The sequence below is a fragment of the Oryzias latipes genome, chromosome 3 (genome assembly GCF_002234675.1).
Source record: "Oryzias latipes chromosome 3, ASM223467v1".
Taxonomy (NCBI): Eukaryota; Metazoa; Chordata; class Actinopteri; order Beloniformes; family Adrianichthyidae; genus Oryzias; species Oryzias latipes.
This window is the reverse complement of record NC_019861.2, coordinates 27,586,495-27,605,800: the sequence shown is the minus strand read 5'-3', so window position 1 is coordinate 27,605,800 and position 19,306 is coordinate 27,586,495. Positions and strand designations below refer to the sequence as shown.

Sequence of the window (19,306 nt, the reverse complement as noted above, 5' to 3'; positions counted from 1 at the left end):
TCAGATTATTGGCTTGTTTTTGTTCACTGTAACATTCGCAAATTATGATACTTTTTTTAAACTTGTTTTTGTTGAATCTTTAATAGAAATGTCTTTTTAGAAGAAATTTGAATTTTAAACGATCAGTTAATGCAACATCAAGCTGAGTAACTGTAATAAAGCTGTTTAGCACTGAGATACTCGAAGTGAACGGACAGAGTTTATAGTTTTCAAAATAAAGCTCACCAAGGACTACTTATTTAGTTTTGAAATTTAAAACATGAGAAACGCCAGAGCAAAATTTTAAATTATTGATTTATTAGTAGACCAACATAACATAAATACTAAAAAACATTTATAAACATTAAAAGAAAATAATGTTGTTTTTTTCACATGGTTTCCTGCAGGTATGTAAATGAATACATAGCTCTCACAGTGGAGATGTTTCAGCATCACGTTTGGAAAATTATTTTCAATTACAAAAGAAAAAAAAAAGTTGCAATTTTTTTGTTCACCCTCCAGGACAAGAAGACAAAAAACACACACAGTTCACATTCTGACATTTTGCTCAGCTCTATGAAGACATCGTTTGTCTTCTACACTCATACTCTACCGTTACATCCCTGACAGTTCTAAATCTGGTTGTCATTGTATTGGGGGCTGGGGTACTGGTCCTGCATGCCCCCTGTGGCTGCCCCTATGACAGCCTGTTGGGCTGCTGCCTGGACATGGGGGTTCTTCCAGGCTCCTGTGGCCCATTCCTCCTGCGCTTTGGACATGCTGGCCCCGGTGCCACGGTAGAAATTATGGATCTGTCAACAATGTAAGATTGCTTTTTTTTTTTTTTTGCAGAAGAAACAACCAAATAAATATTGGGTTTTGTGTACTCAATTTGTCTCCCAGTATAAAGAACCTACTGAATAAAATATCTAATTTAGATTTTTTTCTGTTTTTTGGATTAAAACATACTATTTTACAGTTGTTTTTACATTTCTGCACAATGATGCTTGTTATTTTTACCTTGGTGAGAGCAATGAAGGACAAGGAAGCCACAGCAGTGAACATGATGGTGGGAATCAGCATGATTAATGCTACAAAAATGTTGTAGCTGAAGTAGGAGATGGTGGCCAACCAACCACTGAAAAGAAAAAGAGAAGATTTCTGCTGAAGGAAAAGAAAACAGAAACAACAGGGGGAGGTGGGATATCGCTACACATGAAAACACAGTCTGATGCTCAATACTAACACACTTGTCAATTTCAAGCACTGTCGTAAAAAATTTAAGTTTTATAGTTCAGACACGACACTCTTCTATTGCACACGCTGACATTTACAAACTTTATGGAGGCTGTCACAATATTAATTTCTGATCATCAGCCTGAGTCAGGTGACATTTTGAGGATCACTGTAACAGCCTCTCCAAATCTAATAACAAAATTGTCATAAAAGTTATATAAGGGCAATATCTGTCACTGCCACGCTAATTGGAGCAGAGGAGACATTTAAAATAAATATATTTATATTTGACTTGATCTAAAGTAAAGGGTTTCTAAAAATAGATTGGTATATGAAAATATATTTTGAACGTTCAGACATTTACATAGATAAACAAATAAAAGTGTGGTTAATGCAAGAAAACTAATGATTTCATGTTAATCGTAATTTTTTTAAATACTGCATAAATAATGCAACTGTTTACTTAAAAGTTAAGATTTAAATTTAAGAGTCATTAAAAGAAAGGCTGCACTTGGGGGGACGAAGACCTTGGTCGAGGTAGAGGGGCAAAGAAGGAAGAAGGAACATGAGAGAAATACCAGGGACTCCGAGAAAAACTGGAGAAAGCCTGGAAAGTGAAGGTGACAGTGGTGCCTGTGAGCACTCGGGCAGTAACCCCCAAGCTGGAGGAGTGGCTACAACAGATACCTGGAAAGACCTCAGACTTCTCAGTCCAGAAAAGCCCAGTGCTAGGAACAGCTAAGATACTGCAGGACCCTCAAGCTCCCAGGCCTCTGATAGAGGACCAAAGCTTGTGTGAGAAACCACCCGTGGAGGGTGAGAGGTGCGTTGTTGTTGTTTTGTTTCTATACATGTATATTTATTTATTTCTAACAAATACTATTTTCTTAACAGGGGCCTCAAGTATTTGGCACCGGCTGGTGCGCGGATTCTGCTCTTGGATTTTTTGTGATGTTTAAAGTTGTTGTTATGTTCTGTTGTTTCCCTGTCAGTCTCACCATGCTCAGGCTGTTCATCCACAGCTGTCTTCATTTGGTTAATTACTCTCTGTGTGTCTGGTTTTCATTTCTTCAGTGTCAGGTCATCTGCTCTGCTTTGTCAGTCTGATGGTGTGCCCATGGTTCAGTCATGTTTCAGTTTACTTACAAAAAGTTGGAGTTTCTGCCACCAAGCCTGGCCTCCTGCATGTTGGGTCCTACACCACCAGTTCCTGTGAGTGAAGCTTACTTTTTTTTTTTTTTTTTTTTCCAAAAGTTATCTTTTGGCACCAAATTGCCCAGGTTCATTAGTTCTTCTTTTGGTGATTTTTCTTTGATTCTCCTCCTCTACTGTTCTTGCATGAGGTACACAAGTGCATGCGATACGTGAATATTGCGATACGAGAGGACACCCCCCTTTTTGTTAATTCATCTCCATGTAGCGTTTGTGGCTGAAGGAGTGGGACATGACGATTTTCACCAGGAACATGGTAGTGGTAGCCCGGTAGTGCGTTCTACTTTCTCCTCAGCAGCCTCCTACTCTGAAAACGTTTGAGGCCCCTGCTTAAAAATAATTGTTGTATTCTGAACTATAAAACTTCAGTTTGTTTACTTTTTATTTTTGCATATTTGCAATGATTAAATATTTTGGAATTTTCAGACAATCTATACATTATATGTTCCTAAATGATATATTCATTCATTCATCTTCTTTACCGTTTATTCCCTTTCGGGGTCACGGGGTTGCCGGAGCCTATCCCGGCCACTTCGGCGTAGGCTGTCTGTCGCAGGGTAGAATATCCTCAATCACACATCCATTCACTCTCACACTCACACCTATGGACAATTTAGAGTTGCCAATCAACCTATGAAGCATGTTTTTGGACGGTGGGAGGAAGCCGGAGATCCCGGAGAAAACCCACGCATGCACGGGGAGAACATGCAAACTCCACACAGAAAGGTCCCCTGTTGATGTGTTTTTCAGGTCCCCCTGCCGGGACTTGAACTGGGGGCCTTCTTGCTGTGAGGCAAGAGCGCTAACCACTGCGCCACCGTGCAGCCCCTAAATGATATATATTTATTTATATTTTTGTATCTTTTACAATTATTTACGACTATTGTTTACCGCATTGAAATTACCTAGTTATTAATAAAAATAAGGTAACCCCTTATCATCCTAGATTTCATAATTTTTTGGACATTTCCAAATAATAAATGACATGATATTCTTTTACTCTTATTCTTTGTAGTTCCATTTAGAAGTTTGCTGCTGATGTTTGTATTTGACACATCTATACACATTTGTTTCTGTCTACTTTTGCATTTATAATTTACTTTTATTTAGTTTTGCTTATGGACTTTCCTTTTGAAAGGTGCAAGTTTGGCCACTGTGGAGAAATAAAGGCTTTATTAACTTATCTTTAAGACCATCTCTTACCACACTCCCCATCCTGGGATGCCGATACTCTGAATGATGCTGATGCCGACTTGGGCCATGAAAACAAAGAAAAACAGCATGAAGTTGAAGGAGCTGTCGTTCCTAAAAGGGAAAGAAAACATTGTGAAACTGTACAATTTTAACTGTATAGCTAACTGTTTTTACTCCTTTAGCTGTTCTATTAATAGCAACTTTTAGCAGGACAAAAAAGTGTTATCAAGAAGAATTGTCTGATTTAATGTAACAAGAATGAAAATGCAAAAAGAATTATTTTTTGCACAACAAAGTGCCAAGCCATATTTTTTTTATGTTTTTTTTTTCTTTAACCCTTGTGCTATCTTAGATGACCCCACCCTTACATTGACGTGTTCTCCCTACCATGACAAAGGTGTATAAAGGTGGAAAGATTTCATGTAATCCATGGACACCAGCGAAGATCACAAATCATTGAAGAAAAAAGGTTCAGAGCACTGTCTAGTGGGTCTATATGACCCAACTCCCAACGTTAAAGTGCCTAGGGTAGCACAAGGGTTACAGCTTAAAGCTTAAAAGTTTAAAAATCTGATTTACTTGAAGGCTTTGTAGATGGGTCTGAACCAGCACACATAAGAACAGGGGGTGAACATGAGGAGCCAGATGATTGCCAGGCCAAAGTTAGTGACCCCTCCACCACCAAACATCCAAACAAAGCAGGCGATGAGGTTCACAGCAAGTGTGGCAGTGTGGACTGTCAGGGAACACCACAGAGACATTTCAGTCACAGATAAGAACATTATAAAAACTTTTGCTTATTCAGTTTAAATCAAAGAATTTAAGGGAGGTGAGTTTGAAAAATCCTGTCAAAAGCCAAACACAATTCAAGATGGTTTCTTTTTAAACATATTTCTTTTGACCTAAGAACTAAAGAAGTGCCGACAAAATATTGCATGAAGAAAAGTTGTGAAGTTGAAGGAAAACATTTTAGAAATTGTTGCATGCAGATGATCTAAAACTTAACAAATGAAGAAACTTAAATCACTTTGGAAAGGAAAAGACAGAAAGGCCACACATGCACATGCCACCTGCAAACTGAAGCACATTCAATGAAAACTGCTCATGCAAGAAAATTGTAATACCTTTTATGGTTAGGGTTTATAAAAGGAAGGAATCTGGAAAGAGAAATTATAATTTTAGAGTGCAGCATATGTTGTGTTGTGTAAGAAAAATGTCTTTGCATGCATTGTTTACAGAAAAAAGCTCTTTCTCAAATTTGCTTATATCAGGTATGTTCAAAGTCCGACCCAAGGGCCAAATGTGGCCCGCGTCCACATTTCCATCACCTGCTTTGATAAAATCAATAATTTGTCCCCCTGCACTTTCCAAAAACTAAATGTACGATTCCCGATTCCTTGATTGTGGTTGGCTAAATTACATCATAAGCTGTTATTCTGGCGGCCGTGGTCCAGCGGCAGGTCGGTCGACCCATGATCGTAAGATTGCAGGTTCGATTCCCGCCTTGCACACCCATGTGTCGAAGTGTCCTTGGGCAAGACACTGAACCCCACCTTGCCTCTGGTTGGCACCAGTGTTTGGCAGTGGAGCCACCACCAGTTTGTGAACGTGTGTGTGAATGGGTCTGTGACTGTAAAGCGCTTTGGTCCTTGTACGTAGAAAAGCGCTATATAAGTATACACCCATTTACCGTTATTAACCTGTAGTATCACTGCTGTGTGACCCTTCTTTCCATCTTATTTCTAAAATGTCAACTGAAAATAAAAAAGTAAAGGTAACAGCAAAAGACACTGCTTCCAGGACAAGTGGAAAAAATGATTTTTTCCGACAATTATTAAACATCTGTGTTGGCTAATATGCCGACAGATTGTGGTTGTTTTCAAGGAGTTCATTATCAAAAAGGGTACCAGACAAGACAAGCTAGCTGTTAAAAAAACAATGTAAAAATTCAGCAAATTCACAGTAGTTTTGGTTAAAAAATGTGTTTAGATATTTGTGTTGTAAGTGAAGAATTTAAATCTGACCTTTTGTGCAAAAACGTTTGAACACCCCTGTCTTATATCATTCATACTGAGGGATGACATCAACACTGCATTAACTCTCGACTTCTTCCTGCTTTTGTACCGACTCACTGTCCTGCATGAACTCACAAACAAGACGGACGGCTCCGGAGCAGAGAGCAGTCGTAAACACAGTTGCATAAGTATTTATGGTGTAGTAATTGTTGATGAATCTGCCTTTGGCAGAGATTTTAGCCACAACTTTAGCATTAGCAGCTTTACTCTGCTCACCTCATGATCTGGCCTGCTCCATGACTCATTAGCAAATAAACCAGTCAAGATATGATGGCCTCAGCCAAATTAACTAGTTTTGGACCAAAACAAGCTGTTGAGGGGTGGTCTACAGATATTAGCAAGAAGGAGCTCCTTTTTTTCCATTGCTAGCTGGAAGAAACAATATTTTTTTAGTTAAAATGTATTTTATTGAATACACTGACTGACTTACACATCCAAAGGTGGTACATTTTCTTGCACATGCTGCGGTGCTGCTCCGGGATTTCTTCGAAGTCTTGATAGAAACATGGTTTTATGGGGAGGAATCCAGGCAGTGGAGGGAAATTGGGTTCTGAAACAAACGATCATTGGTCTCAGTTTACGCATCAGCGAATGCCTTTGTTTTCTTAGGGTTCTCATGGATACTGACCGGCCATGTGGATAGAAGATCGCTGATGCTCTCTCCTTTTTAATCTGGAAAAGAGGAGACACTGGCGGTTAGTTAGAAGGGCTGCTCGTCTCTGGGACAGATTGCTTGTTTGTGGTGCGCATCGTTGGCGGACAGTCAGTGGATCAGTGTTGGGAAGGAGACCTAACGCGCGGTGTTATAGCTCCTCTCTGCTGTGGGATTTAATGTGTGAGCCCTCCAGCCACCATTCAGCCATGCTGATAAGATGTAAGCCGCTCAATCCTTCCGGTTTCATCATGAGCGAATTCTGCTCAGTGTTCGCTCCGGACAGTCTGTGACACGCCAAACTTCACGCAGAGGAAATGCCCAACTATGTAAAGTCTGGATGAATGTTTGGAGGGATCCGCTATCACAGCCCAGCCGGGAATTGCGGAATCCACACGAAACATAATCAGCTTACCTCTTTGTAATGGGCGCTCACGCGACGGCGCCCCTGCGTGCTGGAGGCAAATCTAATCGACCTCCCAGCGCCTTTAAACCAAACGGTCCCTGGTGAAAACAGTTTCTGCTGCGCCTGTAACTCTTAACAATAAATTAAAGTTTCCCTAATCTTCGACCAATCGCCGCGCATGTGCGTGCTGTCACTTTGATTCAGGCCAATCGGCGGATTATTCTAATCCTTGACGTTGCATTGTTGACCCAATCACCGTGTAGTTCTCTGTCCATGGTGCTGAACGTGGGTATTGAATTTGAAAACTTTACGGTTTGAACTTTGCATTCAGTTTGACACTGTTGGTTCTATAATACCTTGCGCCTTCCTCTTTGTATTAAATACTTAAAATCTTATCAGGATCTGTACATAATGAGCGATTATATTTGATGGCACTTTAGTGATTTAGACAAATGACTGACATCTAGTGGGAAAATTGCAGAGTGCTGGCAAGAAAATATATATTTTTTTTCAGATTTACCTGGAATCAAAACTTCCGCCAACCTTTCACAATCGCAGCTATGGATTTTTATTTATAGTCAAAAAGTTTAGCAATAGCAGCTCAATAACTCAGTAATAACTCAATTTAAGTGTCTAGGAAAAGCAGACTAAACAGTTTCTAATATTTCACAGCGGTTTAGAATAAAAAAAGGAAACAAAAAATCCTCCCCACATCCCTGAAAGGCTCTACACAATCATTATTATTTGTTGGTTGCTAAGGAGATCAACTCCCTTATTGTTGATGTCTGCTTTGAACAATGGGCATATTTCGCTCAATAGCACTCTAAATGAAATGCAACACTTAGCAACCTAACTGCTGCCAAATTTTGACACATTTATTGTTTCATTAAGAAAATCCTAAGGCAAATTAAAAGCTCTTGCAAGTGCCAGCGTGTTGGCAGTTTAAATACAAAATTAATATACAGTTGGCCCACACATGCTACCAATATTATTTAATGACCACACAACAACTCAATGAATATTAAGTTGTTTATTAAATTAATATTGTTTTAATTTTTACAAAGATAGTTATTTTAAAATGTGTTTCTTATTTATTTATTTTGGAACACAATTAGTAACAACCCTGAACCAAACATAGCAAACAAGTGTTCTATGAACATTAGACATAAACTGATGTAATTTGTCTTTTTGTTTCTTTTGCTCAATTTTACAGAGATTTAAAGATTTTCGATAAAAAGCTCATCAAATTGCTTGAATTTTTGAAAAACACACGGCAACCCTGTGTTATTCATTATAATGAATAGCACAGCACTAGAGAAGGGTATGGATGTACTAATAAAAATATAATTGCATTCTTTAAAACTAGCAACACAGCTTTATAATTGATACAAAACAGATTGCGTTTTGCATTGTTACAGCTTTTTGCTGTGCCATCTAAGCTGGTTTCTGTGCAAACAACATGTTGCTTTGTTTTATTTTCAGCCTTGCAACACTAAGATTTCTCTAAAAAATTTATGATTTATCAAAAATATTTAAGAGAGATAAGATAAGATAGGACTTTAATGATCCCCGGAGGGAAATTAGGTTGTCACAGCAGCCAAAAACAAGAAAGATAGCAGATGGAAAATTACGAAAAACAAAGTAGCAATGAGTAAGAATAAAAATAGTAATAATACAAGGTGGAAGTAAAAGTACAGGTCATAAATAACGGATTAAATAAGCCAATAAATAACAGCAGCGGTTTCAACAGTCCTAGACCGTGTTGTTTAATAGTCTGACTGCTGTTTTTTTGCACTGGCGTTACAGCATTTATTGCTATGTTGCTTTTAGCGTCAATATCATTCCCATGATTATTATATGTGAGCTTTAAATGTATGGCCACCACTGCTAAGTCCTTTTTGCTATTAAGAAAATGGGTAAATTTTTCTTTATCCGTTCCACTATGTAGATTTTTTAAGGTCTTACTGTCTAAATACGTACCTGAAGAAATCCAATCTTTCTTATAAAATCCTCCCCCATAAATAACACATGATTGTGTTTTGTTGGGTATTGTCAAACCCCCAAACCAAAATCAGATTTCATGAAGATTTAAAAAAAACTTAAATTACAACTGTTTTAATCTAGAAATGTAAATCTTTAACTAATGATACTCACACCCATACCGAAAAATATTGTAACTCCAATTGTTGCCTTTGTATTACAAAGGCAATCTAGCTGCTCCATCTTCCTGTACAGAATAAAGCAGCAAACTTTATACTAGATAATATGTCCATGGAAAAGCTGGAACAGCAGGGTTTTGTCTTGCTTCTTGACACATTAAAATGCATTAAATCCTCTGGAAGCTGCAGTTTTGTTTGACTGTCAGCAGGTGTCAGCCTAAACAAAGCAATTCTATTCAAATAAACATGCCTTCACTACAGTAATCTAAACTCAACTCATCATTAAATAGCCTTGTTTAAGAGTCAACAGACTTACAACAGTAAAAAATAATAATAATAAATAAATATGGATGCAGACTTACACAGGAACAGCTTGTGAAATGATAATCGAAGTTTAACCACAAAGAAACCATGGCAACAAACTAGGTACTTAATTGGGTGTCAGGCTTGAGGTTATTTTGTGTGTGTTGGGTTATTGTTCTCTGTAAGGAAGATGGAGAAACAGGGAAGACTGGGCCTCCATCTTCTACAGGAGTGAAATAATCAGCAGACTTAACAGCCTACAGATGTCGAGAAACAATCTTACAGGAACAATATTTTATTATTTATCACCATTATCATCTTATGTGAACTCTACAAGTTGAATAAACAATTTCCCCAAAACTCCTCCATACTTCTTCCACTTTTGGCTTTTCCCATCAGGGGTCGCCACAGCGAAACAACCTCCCTTTTGAAGAAGAGTTGCATGGTTAACTTGGCAATGTTTTACGCCGGTCCGGGCTTGGGACTGGCACAGAAGAAGAGGAGAAGGGAACAGGGAGCAGCCCGGATTCGAATCCTGGTTTCACGGATGGAAGGTGCCGCAAACCAGCACGAGCTAAATTGGCTCCTAAAAACTCCTCCATACTAAACTTACATTAAGATTTTCAGTAGAAATATTATACATCCAGGATCATCCTGTCTCTATAGGCATATTATCTGTTTGTTTGTTTTTTACTAACTTTTTGGAAATATTGTTTCTTTCTTTCTTCGACACACTAACTTTTGAAGCATACTTTTTTATATATTTGCTAAATGAACTTAGATTCAAAAAGTCATACTTTGAGAATATAAAAAGACTGAATATATTTGTGTTGGATGCACAGCTTTAGGGCTTTAAACATATGAATAATATATAAATATATAAAAATAAATTACAGAAGATGAATGTGGAATGTGCAAAGGCTAAGCTCTTTTCAGTGTAACGGTTAAACTATGACAAAGGATCCAAACGTGACTGTGTCGTTTTTTTTAAGCTAAGGAAGTATATAACCACAACATGTGGAAAACCTTTGAATAGAAAAGTGCGCTTTAGTCTTCCCCTAGCTGTGTAAGAGACCAACACATTATAAATTCAAATTAATGCAGGAGGCAGCAGAGTTTGCATGTGATTTGATGTCACACTGCATGGTTCGCATCGCCTTAATTCATTTTATAAAATAAAGCTTTTCAACATTTTTTGTTTGTTTTTGGTAAGCAAAAATAACTGTCAATGGAGATGGACGTTAAAAGGCAAACATGCAGATTGGAATAGGTAATCTAACTAATTGTTAAACTATTGAAAGTGATGGCTAAGAATTTTTGTACATAAACTCAACTATAACCAAACTTCACAAAGTTGGAGGGACAGAATAATGAGAAGAATATACTCTAGGAATAAACCATAGACTTGTTCTGACAGTGTTAGAGAGAGTAAGAATATCCCCATCAAATAACTGAAACCAGATGGGAACAATTAAGACCTAAAATGTGGTAACAGAGTAAAATATACGATCTGGATAACGTGACATGACACTAAAGCATGATCAAAATGTCAGATGTACAAGGATGGAACACCTATTACATTAAGTAGAATGTTGTACAAGTATGCATTCAAATATCCAAACCAGATGCTTTTAATTTCATTAACAGTAAATTCTGGTTGTATTAAACCTTAAAGCATCAAATACAAAACCAACTCAAAGCAACAACGTGAAAATAATTTAAGGCCACAAAGTAGGACCTTGTGTTTCTATTTCTCTACTATGCAGGAAAAGCTTTATATAAGCTCTTAATTTTTTTTTTTTTGAGAATGTGCAGTCAGAGCTGCACACCTGAGGTATGAAAGCATCTTGAAGGCCTGTCAGTTTGTTTCCACTGTTTCCATAACTGTAGGAATCGTTAAAGAAGAAGCGATCCATTAGTGCAGTGGGAGCATTGAGTTGAAACAAATTAGCCAGAGCAGAAACATTTGCCACATGTCAAAATAAATTGCACTCCTTTCTTGTCCTTGCAAGAACAACACAAACATCGACGTTAAATTCACATAAACAAATTTACGTCTAATTTAGGGTGGTCGGCTGTCATTTTAAGAAACATTGATAAGCTCTACCTTCTTACTTTACTTATCTGACACCGTCACGGTTTCTACCACTCGTTTTTTCCTCTATTCATTACTTGTTTTTCTGTCATACTGTGACATTCTGTTTGGAGCTGTCACAGCACAGGGTTGGCCTATAATTCTACAGAAGACTATGCTTTACAGGCTGTCCTTATTTCTCTTTATGAATTTCCTCACTTAAAATAAATCTTAATTCTACCTCCTAACCGTTTTCTACGGAGCCCGTGTCCTGACATTAAGATATAAAAATATATCTTGTTCCCACAGATTAATATCTTGTTCCCACAGGTTATTATGTCGTTCGCACGAAATACTATTCCGTTCCCACAACATACTATTGCGTTCCCTCAAAATACTATTCCGTTCCCTCCAAATGATTAACTCGTGCGAACGCAATAATTATGTCGTTCGAACGCAATAATTAATCCGTTCGAACCCAGTAATTATTCACGTCATAAGTCATACACGCGGATATGCTCTCTGTACGACGGCAAAACTAAGCCGCTTTCAGCGGTAACTTCCGTGTCTCTGTGACCCATATTCGTTCAAAAAAGGAACATGAAAAACAAAAATGATCACTTTATTACTGTATCGATGAATATAAGAAAAATATCAACAGATTTAACATAACTAGGCTGTTTTGTCATACGATAGCTCCTGCTAGGCTACTACTAGCGCCGCCGCAGAGCTCTTTGATGTATGCCGGCATTTGGGCAACTGGCTGGTCGGTTGACAGACAGCTGATATTGTAGTTTAGGGTCGAATAGGAATAATAATATTCAGGACTTGTCTTTTATTAACTTTAGCAGTCAGTTGCTTTACATTCGAAGGCTATAAGGCTACATGCTAACTGACCAGCCGATCATATCCTGTTATTAATTTACGTCATAGATTTACAGCAGATACCTTCACATTTATGTCTGTGTGTGTCTCATTACATTGCATTGAAGACACGGAGGATGTTTAGAGAACAGATTTATTTATTTTAAAAAGCACAGAAGCATCCATCGTATTCACGTTCACATCATCTGGTGGTACGCCCTCCGGTCATCTTGCTGCAAAAGCCGCTTCCTGCCGCTACTTCCGTGTCTCTGTGAGCATTCAATAGGGGTAAAAATAAAAGCAAGAATGGTCGATCTGTTATTGTCTCGATGAAAATCTGAAAAATATCATATTAAGCTGGCTGCTTCGCCTAAAACACTTACCTTTAGCTTGTAGCATAACAACAATAGCAGTACGTCACGTTTCCCAGCATGCTTTGCTGCCAATCATTGGCCAATCACCGTGTCCCTGTGACCAAGGTCTAAGAACAAGACCAATGATTGGCAGCAAAGCATTCTGGGAAACGTGACGTACTGCTATTGACAAAAAATGGCCAGAGATAAGGTAATGAGAATGAAAAGAAGAAAGAGAAAAAAGTAAAACCACAGAAATGTTTACATTTTTGTAGGCTTTTTAAATGAATATTTTTATTTTTAAAATGCTCATTTTTGTGGAGCCTCACATAGCGTTTGCTCAGTGCCACTGCAGCCCAGTGTAATTGTTCTTTAGTTGATAATGCATGTGTGCAGTCACCCTCTGAGCCCATAATCCACTGTTTTCTGAATTTTTAAGGAAACGTTTCATGCACACCAAGCATGTGGGGTGCACCCGTTTAAAGGAGGCTGTGGGATAACATTGTAACATATAAATCATACACCAAGCTCTGAACACAACCAAAACATTTCATGTTTGTTTAGTAAGCACTTTTGAGTAGGGGTGTAACAATTAATCAACCTAACTGATGAATCAATTCATAGTCCTACAATCCAACCAGATAAATTCAAGTTATGAATCAAATAAAATCAAATTGACCTATATTATTATATAATTGTTTCAAAATGAAACAAATCAGTTATAATAATATTGGAAAATATCATTTGGATTGAGGTAGGTTTATTTTACTATAATGTTAAAACAACCAAGGGCCGTCACAGCGGACAACACACACATGATGGCAGCAAAAACTGATCAAGCCATCATTCCAGTCCAATGTGTGGAAACAATTTGAATTTAGCTAAGACATATGACCATACAGTGTAGTAGAATGTTCTTATATTGTTCCGTTTGTATTATTTGGAAAATCAAGAGTGGGCTGAACATTATGAAACTAAAATGTGAATGTATTTACCATCAATTCTTGTTTAATTGTTTGTTTGTAAATGGCGTATACTTATACAGCCCTTTTCTACCTTCCTCAAAGGCCCAAGGTGCTTTACAGTCACAGTACCATTCACACATTCACACACACATTCACTCACTGATGGCAGCTCTGCTCCCGAATACTGGCACCAACCTTCCATCAGGGGCAAGGTAGGGTTCAGTGTCTTGCCCAAAGACACTTCAACACATGGGCGGGCAAGGTGGGAATCGAGCCAGCGGTGATTGGATCAGAGGACGAACGCCCTCCCACTGCACCACGGCCGCCCGGTGAGCATATATAATTGACACTTGATTATCTTGCAAGAAATACAAGGAATCTGGAAAACATCACCTGCGCTGATCAGTACCCAGGTATTTATTTCTGAGTCACACTGGAATTTTTGGCTAAAGACGTTGTGGATTGATTTTAGGTCAGTGAATCAGATCATTCAAAATTAACCTATATCAACTATGAATTGGATTGTTGTTGAAATAAATCATTACAACCCTACTGCTGAGATGCTGAATCAACCTGGGCTCAAACTTGAAGACAGATGGATTATTTTGTGACCAATATTTAGCAAACTTGTTTTTTTTTTCACAGGGAATTCTGACTTTCCTTTTGTCAAGGATGAAAAGTTTTTAGTGAGTTATTGTACAAGTCTTACATCAGTGAAGTCATATTTTGCTTATTTTCCCAACATTTTCAATGGTGTTCTATATTTACTCTATAGTAGTTTAGTTATTTTTCTTCTTCCAAGTAACATGAATAAAAGATCTTTAATTTTGATGTCTTTCACTCAATTTTACCACCACAAGAGAGTATTGTTAGACGTAAGAGGCAGTCAGAAGGTGGTGATTTCTTTGTGTACAGGTGCTCTGCAGTTAGTTTTGTGGCTCTGACCTTGAATAAAGTGAGAAATCAGTCAGCTTGAAAACTGCTGTACTCAACACTCAGACACACAAATGGGAAAAAATCAACACTTCCCTCAAAGCTCAGACAAGGACAAGACTATATCCAAGGCAAGGTGGTGGTTTTGTTTGTGGTAACCCTTAACCACAATTTTCAACTGCCGTCAGACTTTAGCTTTTGTGTGGGTGCCTCATAAGAATATGAGGGAAGGTAACAGAGCAATATAGTAAAATTTATGGCCAGGTTCCGTTTCATTCAGATCAGTTTATTTTCATTCGGTTTAGTTGGTTCAGTTTACCACACTACAACTCAGTTTAGTTGAGTGCAACTCAGTTAATTTCATATCTCTCAGTTCAAACCAATTCCGTTCTCTTAAATTTATTTTTAGTAACCCAAATTAACAGCCAAGGTCATCTCAACGCTCCAGAAGTAATGTCCATTTCAACCATTTCTTTTTAATTAGTTGTGTCCGGATCATTTCAATTAGTCCAAAAACTTCTTATTTCATAAAGGCTTATTTAGCAGAGCAACATATTAAAACCAATATTTTTCATACAGATCCCCTTACTAAGACAGAATTAAATGACTTGAAAACTACCTGTGACGAGAGGCAAATCTTTGGAACCAGACTTGTTACAATTGACCATCCATTAAAGTCTAAGAAGACAGAAATTTCTAAAATATCTCCTAAAAGACAGGAAATGATATAAAATAATGATATAGAAAAGAAAATGATGCAGGGAGGCAGGTGAGAAAAGAAAGCTTGTGCATTGTTGAATCCCCTCCTTATTTACCGCCTAATAAACTAAACTTATAACAATGTTATTAAAGGCACTCAGGTTTGAACTTAGATTGTTTTTAGTGTTTCTGAAATGAACATGAACATTTCTCATCCTAATGTAGTTATAGTTGATACAGAGTCCAGAAAGGGGAGCTGGGTTTGCAGAGATTTAAGTTATTTATGCAGAACATATGACAGCTGTATGACAGTGGTGAAATGGGCTGTAGATGTAACAGAGGAGATCAAGATGGAGATGAGACTCCACAAAGGATCAGCTTTGAGCTTCTTTTTGTTTACTGTGGGGATGGATAGACTGACAGATGAGGTTAGACAGGAATCTCTGATGATGTTTGCAGATGACACTGTGATCTGTAGTGAAAGAAGGGAGCAGGTGGAGGAACCGCAAGAGAGGTGGAGGCTTGCTCTGGAAAGAAGAAAAGTGAAGGTCAGCCACATCTGTGTGTAAATGAAAGGAACACAAGTGGAATGGTGAAACATGGACCAGAGTTGAGGAAAAGAGAATGAAGGACATAGCAACCTGGAAAGAGGTAAAGAGGGATATGCAAGCAGGTTGGAACAGGTGGAGGAAGGTTTCATGTGTGATGTGTTACAAGAGTGTAATCAAGAATGTAAGAAAAGGTGTGAGACTGTGGTGAGAGCAGCCAGTTGTTAGTGAGAAATAAACAGCAAGCAGAGCTGGAGATGTTAAGGGTCTCCTCTTTTTCTAATTAATCTGTTTAACTAATCTGAAATGTATCCAAAGACTGTGCTTATTACCAGCCAATTACTGTATTAGCAGTTGAAGAAAAAAATATTTTTCCAGGAAAAGCAGCAGAGACCACTTAAATATTACTGCTAAGAAGGAGCAGCTGAAAAGCTCTTGCTGTACATTTAAAGCAGACAAGTTTGCTGTCCTAATTGGTCTCAGTGGGTGGCTCATCAGAGGTGAATTTAACGTTTTCATTGAACGGCCTGCTTGGTTTGTGAGCATTTCTCCATCTAGTAGAAAAAAACGAAGAGCTTTGATAAGTCTGTCATAATAATTGTGCAAATAAAAAAAGCACCGTTTTAGAGATAAGAGTTGACAGTCAGATCCTCTCCACTTGATCATCCTAGAAGAGTTGTTTTATTTATTACTTTTTTGGGACCAACACAGAATAACATAAGAAGAAGACTCGCTGCCAAAACATTAGATTTGCCAGCAGTTCATCGTTTCACATCATCTGGATAAAAAGTTAAAGTAAAAATACAATTTTGACCACAGAAACAAAGACTCAGTGGGCTATTAGTTTTACAATGATCACATAATCAAACGGTGTAGAGTTTTCATTCAACCAGACACCTGGAAAATGCATCCATCCCATTTCATTTCATCGGCTCAATTCGATCCCATCAGTATTAAATGAACAGGCTGAGGCCGGACAAGAGATTATTACTAAAGGGAACTCTTTCATTACAGCCTGGCATGATTGATTGTGTCTGCTCTCAGTGTTGGGGCACATAAAGCCGCCTGCACCGTGAAAACTGTAAGAAAATAATTTAGTAGATGTGACATGAATGCGCTCGACAGACAGACAGACAGACAGACAGACACACAGACAGACGATGAGGTTAAAGCTTGTCCTCTGCTCAGTGAGAGGATGCTGCTGGTGGTGATGCTGAGGCGAGGCTTTGTCTGAGGCTCCAGCTGGAGTACACACAAGACCCAGAGGGTCCCTTTGCGCCCCAGGGAGGGGGCGAACTGGGTGATTGATTGGGGCGCAAGAAACCCTCTGCTAGGAAGCCATGTGCCTTTCTCTCCCAGACACAGAGCGCGCATGAGCCGATATGTGGCTGCATGAACGTGTACCTCCACCGGGTTCATTCGGGGCAGCGCATTAGCAGTCTGAGCAGGTACCCGCTAAGCCAGACCGTTCCCCACACTTCATCCTGCTTCTGCAGACAAACGAATCGATAGCTTCAAGAATCCATCACTCCAGACAACACAGCTGCAGGGAAATTATACCTCAGAGCGCGCGGGGCTTTTGCGCTCATTTGCGTGCGCGCCTTGGATGGGCTGTCCAACTCGAACAAAAAGAGCAGAGAAAGGGGTGTGTTAAGAGTCACAGACAGCTTTCTCGGAACTCCAGCGACCAGCCAGCCCAGTGTCTGGCGATGCGCGCGCACGTGTGCAGCCACGCGTGTGTTTTTGTGTGTGGATCGTTCGTTCGCAACATGGCGTTGGAGCGCCGAGAGGCACGACGGCTCTCCCCGGACTAGAGCGGCCGCGCTGCGCGAGGGGAAGCGGGGGGACCGAGAGGCAGAGAGAGCCGAAGATCGCACAGAAACTCCCCGACTTGACCGCGGGCTGAGGCGAGCGCACGCGGCCGGAGCTGTGAACAGACCCACGCTGGTGCAAATCAAAGGCTGTACATGGCGGTGGAGACAACAATTTGGCTGTTCTGTCTTCTTGCGCTGTTTTGTGGTCCATCCCAGCAAGGTAACCCCCACTTTTAGCCGTTGTTTTCTGCATGTACTGGGCTCATGTGACACTTTGAGGGCAGCTGATCCGCACTAAAGTAGCCCGTGATAACAGATAGTTGGTGGTTGTGCACCTTGCACCACACAAGTCAGTGCTGTTTCTGCCTCGTCTTCTCCTCACGTGCATGACTCTAGCTAGTAGTAGAGCTGAAATCTTCCACATCGTTCCTACAGTTGAAGTTGAAGCGCGTTTCTACAGGCAGGAGCTGCCCTGAATCTTCCCACAGGGGAAAGTTTGGGAAAATCTAAATCACCTTTGGTGACCCCATAGAGAGAGAGAGAAATGTTTGCCTTTAAAGTAACCTCTTATTGGAGAGAAGTTGAGAAATGACTTCCACAGGAGAGCAGACTGCCCTATTTATCAGCCCCTGAGCCTGAAACATTTAAAGCAAAGCATGTTTTGAAGCTGAAAAGGATTAGTTTGCCATTAGGGAGTGAAAGGCAGACTGTGGAGAACAAGTCTGTCTGCAGAGTCTCTGAGAGAAACAGAGTTCAGGATTTACATGACAAAAGACCTGAGCAGAATATCAGCCTCAAACTCCAAAATGCTATTTTAGGATGCCAGCAAACAGGATTTCAGGTTGGCTTAAATGAACACACGTTTAGATCAGGAGATCCAGTTGTGTTGGTTCTGTTATGCCAAATACTTTCAATTGGTCTGGTTTACTTATACACTGCAAAGAATGTACTAAACCACATGTGAATGTCATGCAGCCACACTACACTGCAACCCCTCCCAGTAATTTTTCACATTATAAAGTGTGCGTGTGTGTGCGATATATATACATATATACAAAAAATATGTCCAAAAGGAAAGTGTTTTGCAAACACCGCAAGCTCAATGAAGAAAGTGGGTGTTTGTGTTGAAAGGAGCTGATGCATAGAGTGCAGGTTTTTAGAGGAACACTCAGAAATTGTTTAAAATACCGCCTTGGAGTTGTTTTCCGGGATGCATTAACATTATATTATTTTGCTATTAAAAAACTGCCTTGAAAAATTTCTTTTTGTTGCAAGACAGAAAATAGGACATTTTTTTTTAAAACAAGGGTCTTTTTTACTTCCTTAAGATTCAGTTTTTGCAGTGCAGCTGAGCCTTTAATGGCCAAAAACAAACATCAACCAGGAAAAAGAGAAAAAAGCACAAAGAAAAGTGGAAGCATCCATTCATCTACAAAGCATTTTTAAATTTCTGGAATCACACTGCAGCTGTTGTTTTTTTTTCTGGTATTTCATACTCTCTTGTATTCACGCTATATTCTTTATTCCTTGCAGTCCACTGCAACAGATTCACTTGACCCTTGTTTTCAAGCAGCACACGGTTCACTTGTTTGGTGTGCACCATAGTCTGGGAAAGCTTTCAAAGCTGCTAGATGAAGCGCACTATCCAATGAAACATGTTTTGATGCAACAAACAGCTCTGTTGTGAAAGGGTTCTTTCATTAAACCTTCAATTAGAGGGCCACATCCTGGTCTTTTATAGCGAGAGTGAGGTCAGTAAATAAAACTACAGGATTGGCAAAGTTTTGTGCACTTTGATGGGTTACCTGTGTGTACAAAAGGAGTCTGGCTGAACATAGCA

General features: G+C 39.2%; 2 protein-coding genes across 5 annotated transcripts in view; one reads left to right on the top strand and one right to left on the bottom strand.

Annotated features, from left to right (window-relative positions):
• Positions 1-291: 291 nt before the first annotated feature.
• LOC101158431 (secretory carrier-associated membrane protein 5-like) lies at positions 292-6,971 on the bottom strand. Of its 2 annotated transcripts, none has more exons than XM_011493044.2 (7): positions 6,764-6,971; positions 6,325-6,368; positions 6,127-6,246; positions 4,201-4,357; positions 3,631-3,732; positions 1,000-1,117; positions 292-811 (listed from the first exon to the last, which is right to left on the bottom strand). In XM_011493044.2, the coding sequence occupies exons 2-7, from the start codon at positions 6,329-6,331 to the stop codon at positions 677-679; spliced, it is 639 nt and encodes a 212-aa protein (XP_011491346.1). In that variant the 5' UTR covers positions 6,332-6,368; positions 6,764-6,971; the 3' UTR covers positions 292-676. The 2 variants fall into 2 exon arrangements, with proteins under 2 accessions (XP_011491346.1, XP_004067468.2); XM_004067420.4 differs by having other exon boundaries at positions 296-791.
• Positions 6,972-16,955: 9,984 nt separating this feature from the next.
• The window catches only part of igdcc4 (immunoglobulin superfamily DCC subclass member 4), a 54,735-nt gene continuing 52,384 nt past the window's right edge, over positions 16,956-19,306 (top strand). Inside the window, exon 1 of one of the 3 annotated variants that reach the window (XM_023953619.1) lies at positions 16,956-17,686. In XM_023953619.1, coding sequence (XP_023809387.1) covers positions 17,620-17,686 — 67 coding nt within the window. In that variant the 5' untranslated portion in view covers positions 16,956-17,619. The remainder of the gene's footprint in view (positions 17,687-19,306) is intronic. The other 2 variants (XM_023953617.1, XM_023953618.1) reach the window with 2 other exon arrangements.